Source organism: Orycteropus afer, unplaced genomic scaffold (genome assembly GCF_000298275.1).
Source record: "Orycteropus afer afer isolate SDZICR_OR568_19922 unplaced genomic scaffold, OryAfe1.0 scaffold00015, whole genome shotgun sequence".
Taxonomy (NCBI): Eukaryota; Metazoa; Chordata; class Mammalia; order Tubulidentata; family Orycteropodidae; genus Orycteropus; species Orycteropus afer.
Genome location: NW_006921602.1, coordinates 19,118,449 through 19,128,890, shown reverse-complemented (window position 1 = coordinate 19,128,890; position 10,442 = coordinate 19,118,449). Strand labels below are relative to the sequence as shown.

The following is a 10,442-nucleotide window of genomic DNA, read 5'->3' as shown; positions in this document are numbered from 1 at the left end:
ACCCCTCCTTGGGTTTCTGAGGCAGTATCACTATGGAAGTAGATTTCCCCGTCTTCCTTCCAAGGAGTGGCTGGTGGTTTTGAACCACCAGCCGTCTGGTTAGCAGTCAGTGCCTTAGGCACTATGCTACCAGAGCTCCTATGTTGAACTTTAAGGGAGCAAAATCAAAAACAATTTCCTTTTCTTAACTGGTAAAACACACAAGATAGAGAAGGAAGAGAAAAAGTCTGTAGGAATGCAGACTATATCCGTCTGCAGTAGTCAGCAATCTGTTTTGTTTAGCTAAACAGTAAATTAAAATGATGGCTGAAAAGTTAAATAAATTTATTCATTCTGACATAAAACTTTAAAATTTTTAAATATTTGCACATGTCATATCTTATACACTAAATGATTATAGAAATAGAAAACTTTGAAGCGAAACTAGAATAAAACGTCATGAATTTAAAACATAGTTACTTCTTTTCTTTGACCTAGAAGTAGTGAATTTTGTGACTTCTTAAAAAGTAAAGCATGATTTAAAAACATAACTTGTAAAATTGGTTTAAAAATTTCTCACAACTTCTATTTAGTTTAATGAATGCTTCTTGTGAATGAATATGTGCTAACAAGTATTCCTTTGAAAATATGGCTGAGTGGGTTCATGCCTACGTGACTTTTCACTCCTTCTGAATGAATCCAAATAATTAAAAATAGAAGGAAATGCTTTCCATAATGAAACTGGAGAATGGCCACAGCAAGTTCCTCTCCTATGTATAGCTTCCTGTAACCAACATATTATGAAAGAAATAAGATGTATGTTTTATAAACTGCTTACTATAAGTAAGCAGTTTATATATTTGAGTATACAAAAAAACCTGTGTATGACCAAAATAAATAAATAAATAAAATGAACAAAAGACATTTTGAAAAAATATTTATACCTTATTCTGACAAAGTACTAATACAAACAAGATAATTTTTATAAATTAAAAAGAACAAGGGGAATAACCCAACAAGCTAAGAATATGGATATATATTCTAAAAAGAAGATATATGACTGGTAAGAAAATACAAGCCTTTCTCAAATTGTTTTTTATTTAAAAATATTGGTGATAGTGCAGATATATGTATTCAGGTACTCTGATTTACTGTTGATGAAATTATTAATTATGGTAACCTTTTGGGAAGGATATTTTGTCAGCACATAGCTGAATTTAAATTAGTGTCAGACTCAGACATTCTTATAGGATAAACTGTCCATAAGTAATATGTGTATCTATGTATACTCATACATTATACCATGTCCATACATGTATATTAGAGATGGAAAAAAAAGAATGAGCACAAGAGGGATCATATGAAAAGATGTTTATTTCAGTATTTTGGTTAATTCTACTTTTTAACAGTGGGGATTTCTTCAGTAAATTTTGGTACATTCTGTCCTGTAATAGAATGTTGTGAAGCTGTAAATGAAGTATAGTTGACTTGAGAAGATAACCAAGATTATTCAAAGAGGTTGCAAAGCAGAATTGAGCAGACTCAAGCACTGATAAAGTATTCATAAAAAGTAAATATGTGCTAGTATGTTTGTATATATACAGTAGGAATAGCATATACTCAACTGCATGGTGCCTGTATAAACATTTTAAATACTTTTGTTACAGATGCATCTTTGACAAGACCACTTCATCATCAAGCCTCTGCCTGCCCCCACTCTCATGGAAACCCTCCTCCTCAGACTCAGCCTCCACCTCAAGTGGATTATGTTATTCCTCATCCTGTACATGCTTTCCATTCTCAAATATCTTCTCATGCAACATCTCATCCTGTGGCACCCCCACCCCCAACTCATTTAGCCAGTGCAGCTGCACCAATCCCTCAGCATCTTCCTCCTACACACCAGCCAATTTCACACCATATTCCGGCTACAGCACCTCCAGCACAGAGACTGCATCCTCATGAAGTGATGCAGAGGATGGAAGTTCAACGAAGGAGGATGATGCAGCATCCAACGTATGTTATTTTTTTTATTATTATTATTTTTAATTTGTTCTTAATTTCTTCTCCTTCTATTTCCATTGATCTTTCAAACTATAAAATCATGTAGAAGCAATTTAACTATTCTAATTCTGTAATTCCCTAGGAAATTAACTAATGAATTAATGTTTTTACTAACCATAATCATATCATCATCTTTCATAATCTTGAGTTGTAAATGTTGACAAAAAAGTTTATATTTATTGAAATGAAATTATTAAATTTTAATGAAATCAAACCACTTTCGGCATATGGCCGAGAATCATTTATTGAAATCAATCTCTTGTTTATTTCTGCAGTATTCCATAGTAAATGTTAATGTTCAAATTGATGATTCTAAGGAACAAGATCTACAACTATCAAAGATTTATATGTTACTAACTTGAAGGAATTTTCAACAACTGATACTGAAAAAATAGTTTTCTTATAGTTTATTAATATATTAAAATATATTGCTCTAATTTTATAAAAAGACTGTAAATTATTATTTTGTTTAAATAAATAATAATTATTATTATTTATTCTGTTTTCTTTTCATAATTCAGGGTCTGATTAGCTAATTCAGGCAGCACACTTTACTGATCAAATCCTCCCTGTTTGTTTTTGTAAATAAAGCTTTATTGGAACACACAGATACAGTCATTCACTTATATATTGTTCATAGCTGTTTTTACAGTAAAAGGGCAAAAGTTAAGTAATTATAAGAGACAAAATGGCATGTAAAGCTCAAAGTATTTACTATATGACCCTTTACAGAAAAAAAACAAAATTCTTGTTATTAATGTGCCGTGAGTATTGTTTTAAAAGGTTCTAATATAGTAACCTTTTATAGAAAATTGCCAATTTGTCAGTTACATCTGCCCATATAAAAGTCATTAAGGTTTAACATGCACACCTACAAATGTGTTTAGAAATGAACAGAAAATAAGAATTAGACTGTAAAATTGAATCACTGGGTTTTAATTTGTTGTGTGTGCCATTTGTTTAGAATTTTGTGAATATTTGAATTTATTTGTGAATTGAATTTAACTGACTTTAGGAGAGGAAAAGAAAATATAATAAATTTTATGCAGATTAAAGAGTGTGAATGGACCTAATGTTAGTTTCCTAGATTTGTTAACATATACTGAATATGTTTTGGAAAAAAATGAACCAGGTTTAAAAAATTTTTTTCTTAAGGTTTATCTATTAGAATTGGACAGATATTATTGCAATATAAAAATGAAGTAAAATAGAATCTCCATTTCCTACCTCAGATGTTTATATTAAGTAACTTCTTTAAGTTTAAATTAAACTTCCTGAGGTGTTTAATTTTTAAAGTTTAAGTTGGAATCAATTCCTAGCCTTTTCCTTAAATCATCTAGTATAAAGAAAGTATTCAAGATAATATTAACATGATTTTTGATAAATTTTAAATGATATTTCTATTGGAAGAACTTGAAAAAATGAGTAGTCAGAATGAGGGGAGCTTGTGGTTTTCTTGATTTATTTTTCATTTAAAAATAATTTTTATATTTTTAAAATTTATAGTTATAGAAATTAATTTATGGTGACTCTATAGATGCTTATGAATAATACTCGATATTTTTTTCTACATTAAGAAATAACCAATTATTCAATTATTTCCAGTGGTCTTTTTGTGTTCTGTGTTTCCAGGCGGGCACATGAACGCCCCCCACCACATCCACATAGGATGCACCCAAACTATGGTCATGGGCATCATATTCATGTGCCTCAGACTATGTCCTCACATCCTCGACAGGCTCCAGAGAGATCTGCCTGGTCAGTATCTTGTTTGTATCAACGCTTTGCTCAGTAGCCTGTGGCAAAACTGTCAGAAGAGATGTTTGTAGTGTAATGCCATACAAAAAACTGTGGTAAAGAGAAACCAAATCCTTAGCTTAGCTATGAGACACTATCTTTATAGAGACCTGGAGAGGAAGGGATAGGTTTTGGGTTCTAGGGCAAGGAACTCTGTCAAGCAACAGCAGACTCTTCCCCCCTGCCCTATTTTTCAGGGCTGTGTTTGCCACAAAAAGTAACTTCCTAAATTGATCCTACTTTTCACAGCTTCTTTATTCACTCTGCACCTTTGAACTCAGATTTGCTCCATCATCCCCTAACTCCTGCCATTGGCAAGGGAAGTCCAGCTTGCATTCTCTTAGGTTTATGGTCTTCTCTAGAGAAATGGAAGCAGATTTGCAGTACCTTTCTTTCTGAATCCTTTGTCTGTAGGCCATGATTACAGTCTTAATCCATAGTGACTTTTGAGGCAGATATAAAATAAGAATAAATAAATGAAGATTTGACATGTTCCAGTTTTGCCCTTTCTAAAATGTTGTTTACCTTTGCTTTATAAGATAAAGAAATATTTGCTATTCTAATTATGATCCTTGATGCCAACAACCCAGAGAAACTTCCCAGTTAAAAAAAGAAAGTGTCTGTAACATTCAGATAAAACAAAAAAGTAAACGGTTTTGTATGTTCCTCAGATACAACCAAGCTTTTATATTGGAAGGGACCTTGGAGGGCATTCCATTATATTTCTTTTCTTTATAAAATGTGAAACTGATTGCAAATGCTTTGCTCCACTTGTTTACAAAATTGAATTTTTGAGTTTTAATTTTGAAAATGAATTGGAAATTATTAGGTAAATATCTTGGCACCCAACTATATTTTTCTCAGCTCTATAAGTTAAGAAACCTTAGGTTATTTTTTTAAAATGTAAGCATATTCCCCCATTTCTGTTGCTAATAAATTGTAGTGATGATAGCTATAAGTTAAACTGTTTTCATCCTTTCTCAGGGAACTGGGAATTGAAGCTGGAGTGACTGCAGCTACTTACACACCTGGTGCATTGCATCCTCACTTGGCCCATTACCATGCACCTCCTCGACTTCATCACTTACAACTAGGAGCTCTTCCTTTAATGGTAAAATGGGCATTTTAACCAAAGTTCTAACATTTCTTCTTTTAAAAATATTCTTCCTTTTCTAAATTACGTATTTTATTAGAAATATTTTCTTCTAATATATAAGTTGTTACAGGTGTATTCTAGTAGAATTTGTAGTAATTGTGAGATATAAAAGATATTTTATGTTAAAATCTGTATTTGTAATTTGTTTGTAAAATATACTTTTCTTAAATTTATAAAATGACCAAAATATTATTTTTATACCAAGATGGTAATCTTGATTCACTGTCACTTGGACATATGGTTTAGATATTTTACTATGAGAGATAATGGATACGCCTTTTAAGGTTGGGCTACTAAGAGCGTCAGGCTTAAGTCTGGGTATTTTCTACATAGCTGATGTATTCTACTTTATTGTCTTATCTGCAGGAGTATACTGATCCTGTGCATCTGATTTGAACATGTTCAGATTTTGTTGATTGCAATTTGAGTGTGCTTTTCTTAAGTACCTTTTTTACCAAGTGCTTTGCTGCTTTCAGTACATACTGGTTGGAAAAGAGATACAGACAGGATAGTTCTGTCTTGTGGGGGGTAAAGGTACTGCAGGGAATATTTCAGAGAAGCTTTACACTACCTGTGACTTCTAAGCAGGCTTTGGAATTGGAAGTTGGTCTTAACAGAAGTCACAGCACATGAAGAGCTATCAATAGCATAAACATTAGTAAATTGGTATTTCTAGAGTTTAGGGGTAAGGATCAGGCAGCAAAAGCTTCTCTTCCAAGGAACTAGGATTCAGGAGCCAGTGAAGGGGGAATGTCTTGATTTATATTTTAGAGTGATTTGATTAGACTGTGGTTGGAAAGACAGCCTTCTCAGTTGTGTGGAAAATAGATTTCAGAGTGACAAGAGGAAAAAAAGTAGAACATTATCATAGCAGAAAAAGTAAGTTAGTAAATGCCTGAACAAAGACAGTGGCAATTGGCATAGAAATGATGGGACATGCTTGAGTAATATTTAGCATGACTTAGATTTCTAGCTTGGTTTATTATCTGTGTAGTGGTTCTGTTCACTAAATTGGAGAGTATTAGGGGAGGATTAGGGTAGGGGGTTAATGAGTTAAGTTTGGTCATATTGAATCTGAGATAGCTCTGCATATCAAAATAGAGATGTCCAGTAGAAAGTTAAGTTTATGGTCTGTGCCTCCAAAGATATCTAGATTAATATTGTGATCTGTCAGTATATAGTGGCAGTTGAATCCGTGAGAAAAGATTAGATTTTCTAGGAAAAAGATGTGTAGGAAAAACCTTGAGGAATGACAGTTCTGTATTTAAGGGTGATCATAAGATATTCAAGCAAAAGATTTAAAGAACTGGCTAAAAAAAAAAAGTTGAGTAAAAATAAAGTTAGAACAATGTAAGAAAGTAACACAGTCAATAGTGTCTGACCACAAGAAGATTAAGTTTCAGAAGTGTGGAATATATTTGGCATCTGAGTGATAATGGTTCCTTTTGTCAGAGAACTCTCAGTATTGGTGAGGGATAGAGATCAGGTGTTGCTTTAGATTGCAGTAAGACAGGAATGGGTGGTGAAAATTTAGAGAATTTTTCCTAGAAGCTGGCTGTGAAGGGAAAGAGCTGACAGTATTTCCAGGATTAAGGAGAGAACTTTGGAGTGGAGAAACTTAAAAGGTGTTTTAAGTTGAAGACAGAAATCAGTGTAGAGGACTTGGTTGGAGATATCAAGAACAGGGATGGGTAATAATTAAGCATGAGCCAAGGCAGGAAATAGAAGATGGGAACAGGAGTACAGGTGATGGTGATTAGCTTTGAATATGAGAAAGGGAGAGAGAGCATCTATAAAAAGCAGAAGTAGGCTAGGGAGTAATACAGGATGAGTGCGGGTTTAGATGATTTTGGAGCAAAAGTTCTTTTCTGATTTTCTCACTTCCCTTGGAGGCATGTAGGAAATTGAGTTATTTACTGAGTGATGCCCAGATCTTGATCTTAAGGAAAATTGCAGATAATTTAAATAGTAAACTGTTTGAAGATTAAAAGTTATTGCTTACGTATTTTTAATTCTTTTCCACATACGAATTGTTTGTTAAAGCTATAAAGCTTGCTTGTTGTTGTTGTTTGCCATTGAGTCGGCCCTGACTCATAGCGACCCCTCCTTGGGTTTCCGAGGCAGTATCACTACGGAAGTAGGATTGCTCAACCTTCCTTCCGAGGAGTGGCTGGTGGGTTTGAACCACCAGCCTTCTGGTTAGCAGTCAAGTGCCTTAGCCACTATGCTATAAAGATTGCTTAGAAGTATGTTATTTAATGAAAGCTCATTAAAAAATAATTTGGGAATTTATTTATACAGATGGAAGAATGATGCTCTGTCTCATAATCTCTCTTTCCTAATACCTAACAAAAAATTAGCAAATACTGTTAAAACCTTGACTAGCAACAACCAGACAAGAAAAGGAGTAAAGTGCCTTTTATTGTTAGGGGATTAGAGAAAGGCAAATTCTACCTTTATCTTGAAACCAAGGTTTGTTGGAAAATTTTGTGCATTTTTATTACTTAGTACTGTTTAATAAAGCTTTCTGAAATTGATCAGCTCTTATGAATGTTTTACACCTTTTAAGGTTGGGCTCCTAAGAGCATCAGGCTTAAGTTTGGGTATTTTCTACATAGCATTCTTTTCCCAAAATAAACCATGTAGAAGAAAGACTACCTGTTGTTTCATGAAATAGCTATTTCTCCTAGTTCTATTTTTAGAGTTCCCAGTATTGTTACAGAATGCTTAGTGTTATGTGTACTTGTTGAATTTGAATTGAGTGTCTTGAATTACTGTGTGTTAACAGTAAAACATAAGCCTATATTCTTCATTGATTTAGCCTATCTCTTCTACTAAAACAGGTTCCTGATATGGCTGGGTATCCTCACATCCGTTACATTTCATCAGGATTAGATGGAACATCATTCAGAGGCCCTTTCAGGGGCAATTTTGAGGTATGTAATAAAATAAATGTAGATAGTTGTCCTGGTACCTTTAATCCAGCATCAGGGTGTACTGCCTGAAATTCAAGCTGAATTCAGAAGAGGACATGAAATGAGGGATATAGTGTGGATCTTAGCTGAAAGCAGAGAATACCAGAAAGATGTTTTCCTGTGCTTTATTGACAATGCAGAGGCATTCAGTTGCGTGGATCATCATAAATTATGGATAACATTGCAAAGAATGGGAATTCCAGAACACCTAATTGTGCTTATGCAGAACCTGTACATAGACGAAGAGGCAGTTGTTAACAGAATAAGGGGATACTGCATGGTTTAAAATCAGGAGGGGTGTGCATCTCAGGGTTGGTTGTATACTTTGACCATATTTATTCAGGCTGTATGCTGAGCAAATAATGTGAGAAACTCTACTATATAAAGAAGAACATGAATCAGGATTGGAGGAAGACCTGAGGTTGCGGTTGCAGGTGACACAACCTTGCTTGCTGAAAGCAAAGGGGGCTTGAAGCACTTATTGATGAAGATCAAAAACTACCACTTTCAGTGTGGATTATACTTCCACATAAAGAAAACAAAATCCTCACATCTGAACTAATAAGCAACATCTTGATAAATGGAGAAAAGATTGAAGTTGCCAAGGATTTCCTTTTCCTTGGCTCCACAATCAACACCCATGAAACCAGCAGTTAGGAAATCAAATGAGGTATTGTATCAGGCAAATGTGCTGCAAAAGACATCTTTAAAGTGTTAAAAAATGATGATGTCAAGGTGTACCTGACCCAAGCCATGGTGTTTTCAGTTGCCTCATAAGCATGCAAAAGCCGGACAGAGAAGAAGTATGGTCACACTATTCCTTAGAAAAGAGGATGGTAAAACTGTGCATCATGTACTTTGGATGTGTTATCATGAGGAATCAGTCTCTGGAGGACATCATATTTGGTAAAGTAAAGGGTCAGCGAAAAAGAGGAAATCTCTCAATGAGAGAAATTGACACAGTGGCTACAATGATGGGCTCAAACATAGCAGCGATTGTGAGGATTGTATAAGAACAGGCAGTGTTTTGTTTTGTTGTACATAGGGTTGCTCTGAGTTGGAACCAGCTTGAAAGCACCTCCAACAACAGTGTAACACCTTTAATCCAAAGACAGTTTATATATGTGCTATTAATATTCACAATTGAATAGGACTACCATACCCATTTTGTGGATTCCAGTTCATAGCGATCCTATAGGACAGAGTAGAACTTCCCAAGGCTGTGAATCTTTACAGAAACAGAGAGCCACATCTTTCTCCCATTGAGTTGCTGGTGAGTTTGAACCACTGACCTTTGGAATAGCTGGTAAATTCTTAACCAGTGTGCCACCAGGGCTCCTGAGGACTGCTATAATGGATGGGGATTAGAAGACAGTAGAATATCTGAGGTGGCACAGTGGTTAAGCACTCTGCTACTAACTGAAAGGTTGGCTGTTCTAAACTACCAGCTATTCTGTGGCAGAAAAGACCTTGCCATCTGTTCCTGTAAAGATTTCAGCCTAGGAAACCCTATGGGGGATTTCTACTCTGTCATATAGGATCACTATGAGTCCAGATTCACTTGATGGCACATAACAGAGTATCTGAATTTTTTATATTGTTTCTGGAGGTTTTTACAGAAAGATTTATAAGCACCATTAATTTTAGGGTCAAAAGTTAACCCAAGCATTTAGAGAGTAGTAAAAATAACTATTAGGAAAAACCCCACCCACTGCCATCAAGTTCATTCTGACTCATAGCAAACCCCCATTGGGTTTCTAAGGCTGTGGATTTGAACGGCTGTCCTTCTGGTTAGCAGCCAAATGCCTTGCCCACTATGCCATCAGAACTCTTTTTTCTATTAGGAAAGAATCTAGAAATTTATTAAGTCAATATAAATATCAAATGTATAATTAACTATACTGTCAGAACCCTCAGTGCTTTTAATTGCCCTTAATTTTTTTAAGAGAACCATTGCTAGAGAAAAAGAATCCTAAGTAATTTTTCTTTTTTTTTTTAAATTGTTATTTGGGTGAAAATTTACAGAGCAAAATCACTTTCCATACAGCACATACACTTTGTCTCATGACATTGACCACAATTTACCACAATGCAACAGCTCCCTCCTATTTCCTCCCAATAGTTACCTCTTTCCTGTTTCCATCCCTCCATGCACTCCTGCCCCCTGAGCTGTCTTTCCCTGTGCATAAGGAGCCCTTCTTTCTCCCATGATTGTTCTCTCCAAAGAGTGTATCTACCTCAGGTAAATGTTCAACTCATATGCCTGTCTTTTGTTTGGCTGGAAACCACAGTGTGGTTTCAATTCCAGACCTGAATGGCAGCTAGGGGCCATAGTTTCAGTGGTTCCACCAGGCTCTGTCAGACCAGCAAACCTGGTTCCCCCTTTTTTTTCTCCAAATGATTTTGAGTTTTGTTCCACATTGTTCTCCCTCTCTATCCAAGATCTCCTACATAGATCCCCTTCCAAGTGG

At 35.0% G+C, this 10,442-nt stretch overlaps 1 protein-coding gene across 1 annotated transcript in view; it reads left to right on the top strand.

Moving 5' to 3' along the window:
- RNF111 (ring finger protein 111) overlaps nt 1-10,442 on the top strand; it is a 215,079-nt gene that overhangs the window by 198,893 nt on the left and 5,744 nt on the right. Inside the window, 4 exon segments of the mRNA XM_007958405.2 lie at nt 1,647-1,995; nt 3,649-3,801; nt 4,825-4,951; nt 7,840-7,932. Of these exon segments, the coding sequence (XP_007956596.2) occupies nt 1,647-1,995; nt 3,649-3,801; nt 4,825-4,951; nt 7,840-7,932 (722 nt within the window).